Here is a 17,905-nt window from a genome sequence, read left to right as displayed (position 1 = left end):
GGGACCAGCACTGAGAACCAGGAACACTTGGCACACAGTAGGAGCTCGGCAAATACTCCTCTTGGGAGCAAATGCACCCCCATTTTACAGATAAGAACCTGGGGCTCCCAGGGGTGACGATCTTCCAGGTGGTAAGTGACAGGAGGAAGCTAACCCAGTTGTCACTGTGCGCCATGCCTGCTGCCCAGTCACCGGCTGCCCACTGGGCGCTGGCTGTCCACAGTGTCCACAGTGCTGCATCCTGGGGCAGACGGAGGGGCCTTTCCACAGTTTCACCTCCTTCCCCAGTCCATCCCCTTTTCCGCCACGAGCTGGGGTGGAGGGGGCAGGGGGGAGCCCGGCCGGCGGCCGGCGGAGGCAAAGACTCCGAGGGGGCGGGTCAGAAACAAACATTCAATACTCGACTGTAACGTTCTATTTGGAAAGCTAACAGGCTCCTCTTTCTAGAAAGTGAAACCCAGAGAATCTTCTCGGTTGGTGGAGATGCTGAGGAAAGAGATTCTCTCTCACTCGGTGGCTCGGCTGAGCAGGGACTGGCCCGGGGTTCACTCAGCTCCCACCAAGACCATGGTGAAGAAGGGAAGCCCCAGTTTGGGGGGGAGGGGATGTGTAGCGCCCTGTCTGACCCTCTGGGGGTGCCCTGAGCCCCATAGCTCCCAGAGAAGGCGCCGGGCGGCACACAGCACTGAGTCAGTCCTGTTCCCTCCTGGGCATTTGCTGGGACACAGCCAGACAGCACATGGCATCAGGTGACGCAATCGAGGCTGAGCTGGCCCCACTTCCTGAGGCCCCAGGGAGCCCACAGCCAAGGGGCAACTGCCGCCGCGCACGGGGAGCATGCCGGCCCCGGCCAGCGGCTTGGCCAGAGGCTGACCAGAGCACCTGCCAGCCCACCCTCCTGCTGGGGGCCGGGTGGGGCCTGCGGTCTCTGCTCCTCCCTCGCCGGTCGGACGGATCTAGAGGGAAGGGCCCAGGCCCTGCGTTCCTGGGAGTGGAGCTGAAGGATGCTGGTGGCATCAAGTGCAGGGGCCGGTGCCCAGCCTTTGAAGTCCAGTGGCCGGCCTCGGTGTCCTCGCCGGCTGAGATGAAAGGAACACCTGTCTCAGGCCAGCTCCCAGGAGGCCAGCGGAAGCGAGGGCCACTCCCAACCTTGCCTCTTGTGTCCCTGAGCAGGTGCATTCCTCTCCCTACCTGCCTGGGAGAAAGCAGACCAGGACAAAGCCGGAGGGGACTCTGTGCCCTTAGACCAGGAGCCTGTGGGCCGGGGGGCGGCCGATCACGGCTGGTCGTGGGCGGGGAGGCGCCGGGTCAGGTGCTCAGGCAGAGCCGCCCCCGGCCTGTGTGTTCCGACCTCGCTGTGGGTGCGCCACAGGTGCGGAGGCCGGCGCCACCTGTAAAGGGAGCGGCCTGTGAATCTTTCATGGGCTGGTGCTGAAAAATAGATGAGGCGCAGCACCCGGGCCTGACTGCTGGGGCTGCGCAGTGGCCAGTGCTGGGGTCACTAACTCCCCGGAGACGGGGGGGATGTGCTGGGGGCAGGCGGCCCGGGCTCGGGGGCCGGGGGAGGGCCGGCGCGAGGCGGGAGGGGGGCCGGAAGGCAGAGGTGCAGCACAGACGCCAGGTGAGGGCCTGGAGCCCCAGGCCGCGTGCCTCGGACACCGGTCGGCGTAGCCCAGGTCTCAGATGGGTCCTCGGAGACGGCCTCGCCCAGCCCCCCGCTGCCAGACAGGGACCCTGGGGCCCGGAAGGGTGAGAAGACACCCCAGGATCCCTGGTCAGCAAGATGGGCTTCAGTGCAGGCCAGAGAGCCTGAGGCCAGACCCAGGTGGCCCTGTCCAGCCCCCCAGGAGACCCGGACCCACCCTTCCTCTCTGGGCCTCGGTTTCCTCATTGCTGCCCAGGGGACAGCAACAGGCTCCCGGGGGCCCTAGTGGGGCAGGCTGGGAGCGACACGCCACCCCCAGCCGCTCTTCCGAGGGCAGGCTGCCCTCTGGCCACCTCACCCCTGCTCCAGCTGGCCTGCCCGCTCGGCCAGCTGTCCACGCGCTCCCTGGGCCGGCCCCCGGGCCTGGCTGCGCCTGGAGGCCCCGCAGGCCGCAGTCTACCTCCCCCCACTCCCAGTTCAGGCCACCGGCTGAGGGTGACCTCCCTGGGCCAAGGAGCCTGGGACGCGCCCTGGCCCCACGTCCTGCCCACTGCCGCCGGGGAGGGCGGGGGCACAAACTGCAGAAGGGCCGGCCAGGGCTCGGGGCTCCTCTCCACGGTGAAGGGGTGGAGGGTGGGGGAAGAGGGCTCTGTCCCGCTGTCCCCATCCCCCCGCCCCTGACTGTGGCTGCCCCCGGCAGCCCTGGGAGCCCCCAGCACCGCGCCCCACCTGACCTGACTGTGGCCGGCAGGACATCCGCCCACAGCGCTGCCCACGTGGTCTGGAAGGGCCTTGGCCACACCTCGGCAAACCCAGTCTGAAACGGCCAACTCGCCGATTCAGGGAGTGGCTCTTCCCTCTTCCTCTGGGCCCCTTGGCAGGACAGGCGGACGAGCGAGGCAGGGAGCTCGGCTCTGCGAGGCCTGGATTCTGCCCCATCACTGGCCAGGGGCCACCCCACCGTGGGCTGCGGTCTCCTCCAGGCCGGGCCAGGCGGATGACGGACACAGGGAGACGAGGCCCACTGCGGGAACGCGGCGCCTCACTTTATGTGAGCCTCTTCCGCAACCGAGATACCCCCTGCCCCACAGCCACAGTCCCGGGGCGACCCAGGCAGCCCGCGCAGGGCTTCCTGGGCGCCCTCTGTCCCCCCTAAGCCGGCTGTCAACTTAAGAAACGCCCAAGCCTGTGGAGAGTTTTTATGAGTTTATTTGTGCCAGAATGATGACTTCCGCTGTGGAGCAAGGTCCCAGGTGCTCCCGAGAATAACAATAACATCGCAGCTTCTGCGCGTTTGGAATTACAGGGGTGCAAGGGAGCGGACACACGCGGAGGCGGGCGGCGACCGGGCTGCAGGACAGCTAAGACGCCTGCTCTCTTGGCGGGGAGGCGACAGCTTGCTTCAGAGGCGTGCTCACCTGGGCGCACGGAAGCAGCGGACAGGGCTGGTGTCGGGCAAAGACCCTGCCACCGAAGTCGCTCGCCTGGGGCGTGACCGCCCACGGCGACCTGCGGAGCTGGGGGGTCGGCCAGAGACGGATGATCGGGTCACGCTGGGAGCCCACTGTCCACTGTCATCCTCACCAGCCGGGCCCGTGCTGCCTGACCCAGGGTCCGGCCAGGCCCTCGGCCTCCACCGCGGGGAGGCAGCAAGCTGGGCTTCCTGTCCCCCACCTCGCCGCCTCCCCCGCCCGGTTCACTCCCACAGTCCCAGCTTCGGCGTCCAGCCCCCCGAGACCTCTGTGCAGCTTTCTGCTCCAACCCCAGAGCCCACACAGGTGCCTGGCTCATGGCAGGCGCCCCACAAGTCTTTGGTGAATGAGTGAATGAATGAATGAGAGAATGACTGAATGAAGAAATGAAGGACTCCTTCCTTTCAAGTCCAAAAGAGGTGCATGCGTGCTGCCTGCAGCCTGCCAGCTCACGGGGTGTATCGGGAGACAATCGGAGGGTCCCCGCCTACAGGAAGGGAGCGAGGGACCCTGAAGGTCCCCGGGAAGTCAGCGGCAGGATGTGAGTGTGCCTGTGCGCGGCAGGGCAGAGAGGCACTGGGTGCAGGCAGCCCGTGCGGAGGCCTCGGGTCCCTCCGTCGGCCCCCCCTTTTCCCGGGGGAGCCCTCGCCTCTGCCCTGCTGTCCAGGCATGCTCTCGCTCAGACAAGAGGGTGGGGTGCGGGACCAAAGGCAGCGGATCGAGCAGCAGCCCCCAAGGGTAGGGACGCGAGAGCTGCACCCCCATCACAAGCCCAGCTAAACTCCAAGGGGTTCATGAATACTACCAGGGACCCCCCGCACCCCGCGCCCCGCGGCGCCTCGCTGAGGGGGACGCACTGCCCGGGAGCAGCGTGCAGGCGTGCGCTGCACCAGTCCGGGGAGCCCACAGCCGGCCTCCCTCCCGGGGTGCGCCCCCGGCCTGCACCCCCCGCGGGCCTGGCCAGATGAGCACAGGCGAGTGGGCGAGGTCACGGGCAGGTCCCCGGGCTCAGCCCACCCTGCCCCGCCGCTGCCCGCGTCAGCCGGAGCCACCGCCAGCCTTCACCTGAGTCAGAGCTTCGGGCAGGCGCGGCCGTCTGGTGACCCATCCAGACAGGCGCTGACCTAACGATCTTGGAACCAGAGCTGTGGCCCCACCCCGGGAAGGGTGCCCGATCTACCATGGGTGAACGCAGGGTGCAGGGTCCGAACTGGCGGGTAACAGGGGGTGCTGTGTAGCGTAAGTATGTCCCGGGTAAGAGACGGACATACTTGCACCAGGAAACGTTTTCCATTGTTTATCTGACACTCGAATCTGACCGGCCTGTTGCCTTCATCCGGCACCCCCTCCCTGGCTGGGGCCCAAACCCCAGTGCGGGCCCCTGGATTCTCTGCCCCCCCCACACTGGGCCAGCTCCTCTCCGTCCACCTGCTCGGCTCGGGGCCAGGGCACAGACGGTTTCCCGTGTCCCCTCCGTGCACACCGAGCAGGGCGCGGCCTGCTGGGCCCGGAGGCCAGGCAGCCGAGCCCCCCAGCCAGCCCCGGGCCATGAGGCGGGGTCTGCTCCTGGCAGCCAGCGCCCCGGGGGGTGGGGGGGAGCGAGGCCCCTTCCCCAGACCCCCTTCCTTCCCTCTTTCATCTCTTTTTCTTGCCTCCTGTCCTCATCCTCCTCGTCTGCCCCGGCCGTCAGCTCCGGGCCTCCTGCGCGGGGCCCAGCACCCCACCCGCGGGCTCCTTCCTTCATAAAAATACACTGAAGACTATATTCTGTGACTGTGTTGGCATAAATATGAATGTACTTTCAACCCGAAAAGTTCACTTTTTACCTCCCCATTTCAGGAGAAAGGAGAGCACTTCTGTGACCCTGGGACAGGGCTCTGGTTGGCACAGGTGCCTCCGTGAGCCAGGCCCCAGGTGCAGGCTGCGTGAGCGGGGGCGAGCGGTCAGAACCGCCACTGACCCCTCCCGGCGACTGAAGCGTCTTCGGCTGCAGGGCCGGTCAAGTTCAGCGAACATGGTGGGCGCTGGATTTCGGACGCCTGTGCTCCCCCGTGCCAGACGGTCGACCGGGGTCTTGGCGACCGGGGTCTTGGAGAGCAAGCCGCCCCTGAGTCACTCATGGCCGTGATGGGTGGGATCAGACCCGTGCGTCTCACGCCAGGGTCCTGCCTCTAACCACGGTTAACACCGCCCACCCATGCCACCTGTCAGTGCCTGTGACTGCCACCGGTCACAAGCCACCAGCCTGACGTACAGGCAGCCAGGCCCTGCCAGTGCTGACTCAGACTGCAGGTCAGCCCCCCCAACTCCACCCCATCTCCCCTGCCTCCATCCCCATCCTGACCCTTGCTGGTCCTGCAGGAGCCTCTCTGGGGACGAAGAGGTCACAAGGTTTTGGTACAGGCCAAGGTCTAGCCAGCCTCAGGGAGGCAGAGGGACCGTGGACTCCGCAGCCACCACAGCCGCAGGGCCAGTGGCCTGCTGCTCGAAGCAGTCCCTGTGCCTGGGCCCAGCATGACGAGCATTCGCACGGTCACAGTCGTCAGCAGCTCCGGGCTGGGCCCTGCTGTGTGCAAACGTGCGTGAGCGTGTGAGCTGGCTGCACACGGGGGCATGCGCGTGCGCCTGTCCTGTGCACGTGTCTCCACGTGTGTGTTCACATGTCCGTGGGCACGTGTGTCTCATGGCAAGCAGCCCATTGGGAGCCTTTGACTGAGAAGTGGCCCCTGCAGGAACTTGTCCTAAGTTAAAGAGTAAAGACGGGGCATAGACCTAGGGGGAGAGAGGCCACCACGGCCCACACGCTGCCGAGGCTGGCGGCAGCCGGGGCCACCGGCAGCCCTGCGACGGAGCGGGGGCACTTTCTCCAGAGCCCAGACATCCGCCCAGGACGCTTTGAGGCCGAGGCCCTGCCCGGAACCCCCAGGAAGCCCGGGGGCGGGGGGCGGGACGAGACTTTCCCATGCCGAGCACCGGAAGCTCATTCGCACTGTGGCGTTTAGACAACCTCTTCCACGCTGTGACCCTGCTACACAACCCACGCACGGCCGCGTGTCTGCATCCTGTGGGCTGGGTGCGACGGTGCCTGTCCCCACGGAGCTGCGGCCTCGGTGCCCCGGTGCGAGCGGGCTCAGACGTCGGGGTCGCGGCCGACTTCTGTTCACTCTCATCCACCTGCTGTCTTTTTTTGTTGAGGCGAAATTCACGCAACATCAAATGAACCATTTCAAATTGCACGACTCGGTGCGTTTCATACGTTCTCAGCGTTGTGCGACCAGCTCCTCCGTCTCGTTCCTCAACACTGTCCTCGCCCCAGAAGGAAGCCCCGCGCCCCGTAGACAGCTGCCCCTCCCCGGCCCCGGCGATCGCCGCCCCGGCCGTCTCCGCCGACCGTGCACACGGTGCAGCCGCGGCCACGTGGCCTTGCATGTCGCCTCCCTTCACCGGACCAGACGCTGGCGGCCCTCGTCGGTGCTGCAGCACGCGCCGGACGCCCCCCGCGTGGCCGCGACGGCCCCCCACGTGGGTGGACCAGGCCCCACGCGTGGAATATCGCTCCCTCCGTGAAGAGAAGCAGCCCTCGTCCACCCGCCAGCGGGGACACTTACCCGCATTTCTACAACGGCACTTGAGGCCTCTGTCAGGAGGGCCTGAGTCACCAGGACAGACTGCGTTCAGGGAGGCCGTCCGAGGTCCGGGGCCTGCCCCCGGCACCCACTTCCTCTCGCAGGTCCTCTCCTGTCCCCGCGTCCCTATACGCCGAGCTTCGCCTGCGCTTCAGCCCCCGGGGCAGCTGGAGTCCACAGGGGAGGAACAGTGACTCACACGTGACCCCTCCCGCCCGCTCAGCTCTGCGCAGGCCTGCCAGGCCTCCGCTGCCTCTGGGCCTCCATGCACCCTGTCTTCTGCCCGGAGCTGCCCTCCCAGCTGGCCTCAAAGCAGACGTCACCTCCCCTGGGCCTGGCCCATGCGCCACATGGCCCCAGACACTGTCTGAAGGGAACTGTGTGACCTCTGACTCCAGTAAAGGTTGCTGGGGCCTGGGACAGCAGAATGGACTGTCCAGAAGGATCATCTGCCCAGAGGCCTAAGTCTCCATGTCTCCATTTTTCCTGTGACAAAGTCGTACCCAAGACCGAGGGTCACCAGAACCCTGGAGTTCCGTTTGGACAGTATCTAGGGAAAGACTACATTTCCCAGCCTTCTTTGCAGCAAGTGCGGTCACATGACTAAGCTCTGGCCGGTGGGGTGTGAGCAGGAGAGGTACCAGGTCCTGTCTTTAAAAGGAAAGTCATGCTCCCCCATCTTCGCTCCCGGTCCTTGCTGGAGTGCGGGGCGATGGCCAGGGTAGGGCAGCTCTTTTGGACGGCCAGTGGGTGTCCTGGGAGGCCAGTGCAACAAGGCAGAGGGGTGCTAGGCCCTGACCACGTGGAGCCTCCCTCAGCCCCGAGTGCCCGGCGGATGCGCGCACTCTCCCCTGACTGAGCTGCTTTCACTGTGACCCCTAGATGAGACCCGCTGTATTTTCACTGGCTCCTGGGCGGTTTCCAAGGACACGGCTGTGCGGTGGGTTGGATGGTGTCGCCCGGGGTTCACATCCACCCAGAGCCCCAGAAGTGGGGCGGGGAGCCCCGGCTTTGGGAACATCGACCCCACCAGACTTCGACCGCCTCTCGGGGCTGTGGGCCGTGCCCCACCACCTCCCCCACGCGCCTGCCCCAAGCCAGGCAGCGGACTCTACAGCCTCGTGTCCCCTGACACAAGGCGGGCACATTCGGCTTCATCCGCAGTCTGACAACAGTGCCTCCCTCGTCGCAGAGGCCACGGGACGGAGGGCCCTCCCTCACTTCCGCGGCCCACAGACCCCGGGGCTGCCGAGCCTTGGAGCGGCCTTCCACAGCCTCTTAAGATTTCAGACCCAACCTCGGTCCCCTCCCGGCCGGCACACCTTACTCAGGCAGCTCAGTCACTGAATGTGGTGGCCACAGAGAGGAGCCCCTCTGGGGGAGTGGAGCCTCTCAGATGGGTGGGGTTGTTCAGGTCCAGTTTGGACACTCAAGATTCTAGAGGCTTCTTTCCTTTGGCCAGCCTTGGTGGTGCAAGGGGGCCTCGGGCATGCAAACTTAATTCTGGGCCACCACCCAGACTCTCCTGTGGGACGACAGGGCCCTGGATCCACAGATAACGAGCACTCGGTTGAAGTCGCAGAGTGAGTGCCCATGGGCGGCCCTCGTGGCCCCGGGTATGGATGTCACGGGTCTCCGTCAGTCTTGTAAAAACGCCTGTGTCCCTTTTGCACCTGACCGTGTCATTCAGGGTCCCATCGGGGGACAGAAGCAACACGGCAATTCGAACAGGGGGAGTTTAGCGCGAGGAACGTTGTGCATCCATAGGACAGGGATGACGTGCAGGGGTGGCTGGAGCCCCATCCGCAGGCAGAGGCCTTGCCGAGGGGCAAACCCCAGGTCACCCAGGGCAGAGAGGCCACTCACTGTGCAGCCTGCGGAACTGCTGGCAATCTCCCCCCGGGACCTCCTGGGAACCCAGCCTCCGGGAGACGGGGGCAGCGTCTCAGTGGAGGCGTCTCCACAAAGCCACCTCCGGGGTCGCCTCCCACAAATGAGCTGCAACGCTGGGAAATCCTTGCGCAAAATAAATAAATAAGTAAATAACACCAAACAGGGTTCTCTGCAGGGGCGTTTGGTGCTAAGGCCCAACCGACCAGCAGCCGCAGCTGCCAGTTCTGCCTTCGGCTTCGCGAAGTTGCCCTTGGCCCAAAACGCCCTAAGTCGACTCCGAGTTCAAAGCATTCAGCAAACAATGGCACGGCAGACCCCCCCGCCCCCCAGAAACAGACATCGATTTCCATGACGAATATGGCGATGCCTTCTTAGCTAGTGGAGCCACGTTCTGTGTTGCCACATTAGACACATACAGCACCGCGAATTGGAACAGAATGGAACCTGTCCCGTTGGGAGAGCCACCCCAAAGGGACGGAGAGATCAGTAATCGCCCCAGCTGGTGTCACACTGAGTCGTCTCAAAACCAACGCATAATCAATGCCACGTGAAAGTACTGTGTACCCACTAAACTCTGGCATAATCAAAGCAATAAAGTGTATTCGAAACCTTCAAAAACAAAAACCCAAAACATTACCTTCATTCAGATCTTGCACCATATACAAAAATTAGCTCCAGATGAAACACTGACCTACACGTAAAACGGAATACTATAAAACTTCTAGAGGAGAACCGTTATGACCGCGGGTTAGACAAAGATGTTTCAGACAAAGACACGCACAAAACCGTAAAGGAAAAACATGAACAACACGGACCTTGTGAACACGGAGATCCAGTGCCCCACCCATGAGGCTGTCAGGAAAGTGCGAAGAGAAGCCGCACCTGGCAGCACGTCTCTGCAAATCACGTGTTTGCTCACGTGCTGGTACCCAAAAGAGACAGAGAAGTCTGGGCGCCCCGACGCCAAGCACGTCGCAGTGATGTCGAAAACGCGCGGGTCGCCATTAAGCACGTGAACCGTCGTTAGGGAAACGCAATGGGAGCCGCGAGGACACCGCGCGCACCCCCCGGGGCCGGGGGCATTCGGGACCGGCCGCAGCGCGCGCTGCCAGGATGCGGGGGCGGGGGGCGGGACGCTGCACCCCGCAGCGGGAACGGACGCCCCGCAGCACGTGGGACGCGTTTCGGGGCGTCTGGGAAGTTGCACGCCCCGGGCTCACAGCCCAGCGAGCCCCCCCCCCCGCGTGGAAGGAAAACCCCTCCGCAGACACCCGAACGCGAGACGCCCCGCCCCGGCCCCGGGCTTCGCGCCCCGCCCGACCCCAACTCCCGGGCCCCGGCGGGCGGCCGGGCTCCGCCGCCGCCGGCCCGCGCCGGGGCCGCTCGTGGGGCGCGCGGCCGGCACCCCGCTTCCTCCGCCGCGGCCGGGCGCGCGGGGAAGCGCGCGGGCGGCGGGGGCGGGGCCGCGGGCGCCTCCATCCCGCCGGCGGCGCCGCGGGCCGCGTCCGCGCCCCTCCCCCGCAGCGCCCCAGCCCTCCTCCCCGCTTCGCCCTCTCGCGCCCCCATCCCCTCCCGCGCGCGCCCGTGCGGCCTCCCCGCCGCGGCCTCCAGCCTCTCCCCGCGCGCCCCCGCGGCGCCCCCTCCCTCCGGCGGGGCGCGCGCCCTCGCGGGGCCGCGGCGCGCGGCGGGAGCGCGGCCGTTGCGGGCCGGCCCGCGGGGCTGAGGCCGAGCCGAGCCAGGCCCGCGCACCGGCCGGGCGCCCACCATGCGGCGGCTGCGGCGCCTGGCGCACCTGGTGCTCTTCTGTCCCTTCTCCAAGGGCCTGCAGGTAGGCGCCCACCCCGCCCGCCCGGGGTGCCCGGGCCGCGGCTGGCGCGCGGCGTCCCGCCCTGGGGTGGGGGTGGGGCGGGGCCAGATTCAGGACGCGGGTGCGTGGCCGCCGGGGAGGCTGGGGGGCCGGGAGGGGACCGAGGCCGGGGTGGGCGGCGTTGCTGGGGCGAGCGCAGGGCCGGGTGGCGCCGCCGCCGTCCCCGGCGCTGAAGAAAGCCCCACCCCCCGCGGGCTGGAGCCCGCTCCCGGAGGCCCAGAAACGCGTCCAAGCCCGTCCCTCTCCCCTCCACTTAAAGATAAGGCTGGTGTTTCTGTTTCTGTTGTGCGAAACTGGGGCTCGGAAAGCCCCCCACGAAGGACCTAGCAGCCCCCTCTGGGGCCCCCCACCAGCGGGAGGACCCAGCAGCCTCCCCCTGGGCCCCCCACAAGCAGGAGGACCTAGCAGCCTCCCTCTGGCCCCCCCCCCACCAGCGGGAGCTCAGGGTGTGCCCTGACCTCCCAGTTGACCTTGGGAAAGTCACGCTTTGGCAGGGGAGCCCCAGGCCGCCCTGGGTGCCAGCTGTGGGGAGCGTCACCTCTGCTTTGGGTGGTCCAGGCCAAGCCCACATCAGTGTCTCAAATTGTCCGGGTCCTCACAGCCCTGCCCTGCGACGACCATGCCCTCCAGGACAGCCCTGGCCAGAGCCGTCCTGAGCCCAGGACAGGAGGGTCCCTGCCAGGGTGGTGCCCCTGGCCTAGGGCTGGGCTGGCCTCAGCTCCTCTCCAGGGAGAAGTAGGGAGAATGGGTGGAGCACATGGGTGCCTACCCTGCCTGCCCAAGGCCTCAGGGTGTGTGGTGCTCTGCCCGGCCCCCGGCAAGCGGGGCACTGAACGGCCTGAGGGTCCACCCAGATGTGGGAGGCGGGGGTGCTTTGGCCCCCAGCTCTGCGGGGGGTGGGGCCAGGAGTAGCAGATGGGCAGGGTTGGGGTTCTGGCAGGTTCCCTGTGGTCCGAGTCAGCCTCGCCCCTTTTGTGGGGACACATGCCGAGCCTCGTCCCCGCCTGCGAGACACTCTCCGGAGTGGCCGGCCGTGCTGCAGACCGCTGTGTGACCGCTGTCCCGAGTGATCCTCCTTCCCACCCCCGAGTGGCTCCCGAGGAGCCAGGGTGGGGTGCGACTGGGGAGCAGCTGTAGAGGACCCATGGGTCGGAAGGCCCGTGCTGTCCTGGGGGCTCACTCACCGGTGGGAGACAGGACCCACGGGGTCAGGCCAGGGCAGGGGGCTGGGGGTCAGGGACTGCCCTGGAGGAAGTGCCGAGTGCCCACCTAAGATGAGGACCTGAGGGTCGGTGCGAGTCAGCCGGGCCAGGGGGACAGTGTACTGGGAGAAGGGCTGCCGAGAGCCTGGGAGTCCTGGCAGGAGAATGGGCAATGTCGGGGCGGGGGTGGGGGGCGCAGGTGGGCCCGGCAGTCCGTCTGCGAAGCCGAGGGGCCAGCGCTGCCTCCAGCCTGCCCGCCTCCTGCTGGCCTCCTGAGACGCCCAGCGCCGGCCTCTCCAGCCCTCGTGGAGCCGAAAGCCCACCAAGCCCGGCTTTCCAGCAGCCGGAAGTCGCGGACCCCGTCCTGCCCCCGCACCCCCAGCGGGGGTGGCCTCCTGTTGGAGGACAGGGTGCGTTTGCAGGCGGCCTGACCGTGTGCAGAGGTTACAGTCATTATGAAACGAGGGCAGGACAGGAAGGAAATTGGTAAAGTGTTTTTATTCGGCAAAGTAAAGAGTTGCCTACCCTGTACCCCGCCTTGTTTGGAAATTGGGCTTCACCTGCCTGTGTATTTAGAAGTGTGGGAGTCTCCGCACACCTGGACCCGGGTGCAGGTGCACTGAGGGGGGGGGTGGGAGATGGGCGAGGAAACCCCAGCGCAGCCCCGAGGCCGGCGGGGAGGGCGGGGTCTGTGAGAGGGAGCTCACGCACCCCTGGTGCGGCGCTTCCTGACGTCCCCTGCCCCACAGGGCCGGCTCCCGGGTCTCAGGGTCAAGTACGTCTTTCTGGTCTGGCTGGGCGTCTTTGCGGGCAGCTGGCTGGCATACGTGCACTACTCGTCCTACGCAGAGCTCTGCCGTGGGCACGTCTGCCAGGTGGTCATCGTAAGTGTCCCCGTGGGCCGGGCTAGAGGGCTGACGTGGGCGCCTTCCAGCCCAGCGCGGGCACACGGGTGGTTGGCTGTCTGTGCCCAGCGCGGGCACACGGGTGGTCGGCTGTCTGTGCTCAAGCGGCGGGGGGTGGGGGGGGGGTGCTGCAGCCGGAGAGGTAGCCTGGGCTGGTGACAGCCCTGGGAGGGCTGGGGGGAGCCTCCCCATTTCGCAGGAGGCCGGCGGGCTCCCTCTCCGCAGCCGGGGCGTGTCTGCTTTGGCCCACGGGGAAGGGCCGGCGCTGGAGCCCGAGACCCAACCAGGAGAACCGGAAACCCGCTCGGGAGCAGTTGTGCCAAGCAAAGCTTGTCGTCTCGTGGTTCGATGGCGGAGGGCCAGCAGCAGCAGCCGCTCGCTCACCGCAGTGACCGCGAGGGCCCTGCCGGCTGGCCCGGCGCACGTCCCGAGGCTGGACACTGCCTGGCCACCGGCCGCAGCTGTCAGGACCCCCCGGAAGCTCTGTGGCCTGAGAGCCAGGGAGCTGCTGGCAGACGCGAGGAGGGCCTCAGCCCACCACCCGGGGGCCCCACGGGTGCCCCACATGAAGGGTGGGGGCAGGGAGGCCCTCTGGGGGCAACTCGGAGCTCCCGAGTCCCTACCCCCCGGGCTGCTTCCTGGCATGTCCCTCTCACCGCAGTGTGACCAGTACCGCAAGGGCATCATCGCGGGCTCCATGTGCCAGGACCTGTGCAGCCTGCACAAGGTCGAGTGGAGGACCTGCCTGTCATCCACACCCGGCCAGCAGGTGAGCCCGGGCAGTCGGCCGGGGGACCTCCCGCCCTGCAGCGTCTGGGGCCCGGGTGCCGCGGGAGGGGACGTCTACACGGAGGATGCCTCTGCCCCCCACCCCAGGTGTATAGCGGGCTCTGGCAGGGCAAGGAGGTGACCATCAAGTGCAGCATCAAGGACGGCCCGCACTCCGGGGCCGGGCTGGACACGGCCCCCCGGCGGGAGCTGGCGCTGTTTGACAAGCCCACGCGGGGCACCTCAATTAAGGAGTTCCGGGAGATGACCCTTGGCTTTCTCAAGGTCAGTGGCTCTGCTGGGGCCTGTGTCCAGTTTGTGCACAGGGCAGGCTGGCCGGGTGGGGGCCCATGGGCCAGCCAGGATTCTGGCCAGCCCCCCAGCTCCGAGCAGACCTGGCTTATGGAATGCCCGGCAGTGGGGGGGAGGACCCTGCTGCCCGAGGTCATCAGTGGGGAGAGCCAGGAGCGGCGGGAGCATGGGAGGGGACGGCGAGGGCACAGGGGCGGAGCAGGCGCGTGATGGGCCCACCCACGAGGCCCTCGCCACTGTGCTGAGGGCCACCCCAGGCTCCGGGACACAGGCCCTGGGAGCAGCTCCAGGAAATGCAGGGGGCCGGGAGTCCGGGGCGGGCTTCCAGGTGGCGGGGGTCCCCGCATGTCCCTGCTTGCCTCTTCCATCCGTGTGGCTGGAGGCTGGGCTCCCCTGAGCGGGCAGACGCGCCCGCCCAGCAGGCACCCGAGGGTCCTGCCGACTCAGAAGTGCTGGCTGAGACGGCCTTCTCCCTCTTCTGGCCCCAAACGTCAGGCGAACCTGGGCGACCTGCCCTCGCTGCCCGCGCTGGCCGGCCAGGTGCTGCTCATGGCCGACTTCGACGGGGACAGCAGGGTGTCGCTGGCGGAGGCCCGGTCGGTGTGGGCGCTGCTGCAGCAGCACGAGGTGCTGCTGCTGCTGTCCCTGCAGGACAAGGAGCACGCCGCCCGGCTGCTGGGCTGCTGCGGGGACCTGTACGCCACGGAGGGCGCGCCCCACCGGCCCTGGCCGGGCGCCGCGCTCCCGCCCCTGCTGCGGCCGCTGCTGCCGCCCGCGCTGCTCGCGGCCCTGCAGCGCTGGCTGGGGCCCGCGTGGCCCTGGCGGGCCAAGATCGCCCTCGGCCTGCTGGAGTTCGTGGAGGAGCTGTTCCACAGCGCCTACGGGACCTTCTACATGTGCGAGACCACGCTGGCCAGCGTGGCCTACACGGCGCAGTACGACTTCCGCATGGCCGACCTGCAGCAGGTGGCGCCCGAGGCCGCCGTGCAGCGCTTCCTGCGGGGCCGCCCCTGCCAGCGCACCGCCGACTGCACCTACGGGCGCGACTGCAGCGCGCCCTGCGACCAGCTCGTGCGGCAGTGCAAGGGCGACCTGCTGCAGCCCACGCTGGCCAAGGTGTGCGCCCTGCTGCGGGACCTGCTGCTGCCCGGCGCGCCCGCCGGCCTGCGCGAGGAGCTGGGCCGGCAGCTGCGCACCTGCACCACGCTGAGCGGGCGCGCCGGCCAGGTGGAGGCCCGCCACGCGCTGGTGCTGGCCCACCTGAAGGCCCTGCTGTGGCAGGAGATCTCCCACACCCAGCACTCCTAGCGCGGGGCCCGCGCCCGGCACCGCCGCCCGCCTCGCCCTGCCGGGGCACGGGGACAGGGCCGCCCCGGAGTCCTAGTGGTCGCCTGGCAGGGAGCCTGGCCGGGTGACCCCCTGACCCCGGGGCCCTCCTCCCCCGATCCCGGCAACCCAGACAGGCAGCTGGAGCAGACGGCTGGAAAGGGGAATGCAGGAGACCCGGGGCCTGAGCTGGGGGGACCCACCCGGGCCAGGTGGGCTTTGTTGCTGTGGAGCCACGCCGATGTGAATGAACCGTGTCGTGTGGGTACCCGCGCCCACTCCCGCCCCCTGCTGTCCAGGCCGCAGGCAGCAGGGAGGGCGCGGAGTGGGGGGGCTCTGCCCGCACCGGCAGCAGGGAAGGGCGGCGTGTGCAGGTCTCAGGGTCGCCTGCTGGGGAAGGCCTCGGCGGGTGGTCCCCGAGTCCTGCCTGAGCCGTCACACCCCTAGAGCCAGCCAGGTAGTCAGGCAGTTAACTGGGACCGGGGGTGGGGTGGGGTGGGGTGGGGTGCTGGAAGCGGGTCCTCGGTTTCGGCTTCCAGTGCTGAGGGCCGGCCCCCACCTGGGTTTTGGCATGGCCGACGACAAAGGCCTGGGAGGGGGCCAGGACCAACCGGGTGTCACAGCGACAGGCGGGAAGCATGGGTTTTAACACCTGTGACAGGTGCACCCCACTCAGGAAGTGTTTAACTGATGGTAAGAGCCCCCAGAAGTAAAGTCCTTTATCTGAGTCAGAGCCACCAGTGTTTGTCCCGCCTGCTCCCGCCCAGGAGCCCGACGCCCCCGCGCTGGGCCCCGTTGCTGTCCTGCCCTCGCCGGGCTGAAGAACACACGTCCAGTCTGCCCGGGATGGCAGTCTCATTTTGCCGACGCTGTCCCGGAAGGAAAATGCATTAAACGAACCCTTCGATTCGCTTCAGCACTTCCTGCTTAAAACGCGTCCCAAAATGTCAAGCACGATACCTGTGTTCTCAGTAGTAGCTTAAACTTCATTCTAAATACGTCAAAATAGCTGTTGCTCTAGAGTTTCCTCTGCTGGGGGGTGAGGGAGCGGAGGATCCACACACAGTAAGTGCGGTTTGGGACAGCGGGCTCAGCTCGCCGAGGCTGCGCTGACCCGAACGTGGCCTCGAACGCTGTGGGGCCACTCACGTGGGGGTTTTCGACGTGCCAGAACGTGCTTTTGAGATTCCCAGTTTGGAAAGCGGACAAACCACGTGGCCTGGAAACAGCAAGGCGTGTCAAGAGCGAGTGATGCGTGGCCAGGAGGCTGTCGGGTGACCGCGCCGTTTGTCGTGTGTCAGGCAGCCCCCCGAGCCCCTGCCCGCCAAGGGGGCCGTCTCTCCACGGGGGCCAGGGAGGGCTGCCCTTCCCGCCCTTCCCAGACGCGTGGGGACCACCACAGAAAGGAACGTGCGAAGCCACCACCGCGGCTGGGCCGCTGGCATGGACGCCTTGTGCCTTCTGTCTTGTGTGGACGTCGCGGCTTCCACGTGAGTGCGGGACCCCCGTGAGGCACACCTGCAGACCTGACAGAGCAAAGTCACCACGTAACAGCTTAAAGCAGGGGCGCAGGGGCTGAAGCTGACCTCAGAGCCGGCTTTAGAAGTCCAGCTAGAAACGTCAGGACGACAGACGCGGGTTCCCAGACGCCGTCGGGAAGTCACCCACGGCGTGTCTGTGAAGCGCCTGGAGGTCACGAGGGACACTCAGCAAGGCAGAGCGGCCCCGGCCTTGAAGGGAGACACCCACTGTACAAGGGGTCGGGAGGACCGCCTTCTGCCTGGTCCCACTGGAGCTGTCCCCGAAGCCAGGAAGGACCCTGCCGGCCAGAGACTGCCTTTCAAGGATCTGACACTGGACGCGGAAGCCCCGGCCACGGGGGCCCCACGGGCTCATAGGGCTTCGCGGCGCTCTACTGGCCCCAAACACGTCGTCTCAGATTCAGCCTTCAGGTCCAGGGACAGTGGGCTCACAGGGACCCACGAGGCCCCTCACGCACGGGCCCTGTGGAAGGGCCGTCCACGTGCTGGCGGCCTGGAGGCTCGCCCCACCTTCCCCGCCGCCGCGGTGGACACGAGCCACCGGAAGCCGCCGCGGTTCCCCGGCCGCCTGAAGATGGAAGCACCGCGTGACATCCCATGTCGCGGCACCCCAGGCAGTCACCCTGCCCGAGGCCAGCTCGGAGGCAGGCAGCCCCGCCCACTCGGGCCCCAGGACAGTGGCGCTGCCCACGGAGCCAGTTCTGCCTCCGCCCCTGTGCTGTGGGCCCCAAAAACTCCACCAACCCCCAGCGGGGCAGTCACACCGCGTGGCCGCAGGGCCACCGGCACCCTCCGACGCCGTGCCTTAGCCGGGAGGAGCGTCCGGGTTCCACCGGGCTGTCAGTAGCTGAGCGGACCCCGGCTGGACACACGCCGCTGTTCGCGCACGGGCATGGTGCACAAGGAGACAGGGCCGCGCCTCTACCACGGCCACCTGCGTGTCCCCAGACGTGCAGGCGAGCCCTGCAGAGGGGCTGCAGGAGCACCCGTCACTCGCTGTGACTGCCGGCTCGCTGTGCTGGGCCGGGCTCGGGAAGGCGCTGCAGAGTGCAGGCGGACGGGCTGAGCACAAGTGCCCCCAGGGTCACTATGGGGCAGCACAGGAGATGGCCACGAACCCCCGCACCTGGCGGCAGGGCCACGGGGCCGACCCCTTCTCACTCAAGGCTTCCTTTCCAGGGGCCCGCGGACCCCCCCCCCCCAGGTGAGGGTGAGTCCACACTCGGTTCTGGCAAACCCCTGCCTGCTGCGAGCGTCCAGAAGCCTCGGGCCCCCAGCCAGCCCCTCCCAGCCCCACTGGGCCCCACTGTCCTGGAGCCAGTCTCAGTGGCCAAGCACGTGCTGCAGT

At 67.4% G+C, this 17,905-nt stretch overlaps 1 protein-coding gene and 1 pseudogene across 1 annotated transcript; both read left to right on the top strand.

Moving 5' to 3' along the window:
* Positions 1–5,631: 5,631 nt before the first annotated feature.
* Positions 5,632–9,126, top strand: LOC107514896 (annotated as a pseudogene).
* Positions 9,127–10,301: 1,175 nt separating this feature from the next.
* Positions 10,302–16,022, top strand: DIPK1B (divergent protein kinase domain 1B). The gene is made up of 5 exons (XM_016153087.2): positions 10,302–10,464; positions 12,455–12,589; positions 13,272–13,379; positions 13,487–13,663; positions 14,186–16,022. Exons 1-5 carry the CDS (start codon positions 10,402–10,404, stop codon positions 14,996–14,998), a joined length of 1,296 nt encoding a protein of 431 aa, XP_016008573.2. The 5' UTR covers positions 10,302–10,401; the 3' UTR covers positions 14,999–16,022.
* The last annotated feature ends 1,883 nt before the right edge of the window (positions 16,023–17,905 follow it).

This window comes from Rousettus aegyptiacus, unplaced genomic scaffold, assembly GCF_014176215.1.
Source record: "Rousettus aegyptiacus isolate mRouAeg1 unplaced genomic scaffold, mRouAeg1.p scaffold_m13_p_3, whole genome shotgun sequence".
Lineage (NCBI taxonomy): Eukaryota > Metazoa > Chordata > Mammalia > Chiroptera > Pteropodidae > Rousettus > Rousettus aegyptiacus.
Note: the sequence above shows the minus strand (reverse complement) of the source record. Positions and strands in the feature narration are given on the sequence as shown.

What these genes read in the sequence shown, in the direction of transcription:
- DIPK1B (XM_016153087.2), top strand. Translation starts at nt 10,402, where the DNA reads ATGCGGCGGCTGCGGCGCCTGGCGCACCTGGTGCTCTTCTGTCCCTTC. An exon ending in ACGTCTGCCAGGTGGTCATC is followed by an intron (nt 12,590 to 13,271) that starts GTAAGTGTCCCC and finishes CTCTCACCGCAG; the next exon opens with TGTGACCAGTACCGCAAGGG. An exon ending in CATCCACACCCGGCCAGCAG is followed by an intron (nt 13,380 to 13,486) that starts GTGAGCCCGGGC and finishes CCCCCACCCCAG; the next exon opens with GTGTATAGCGGGCTCTGGCA.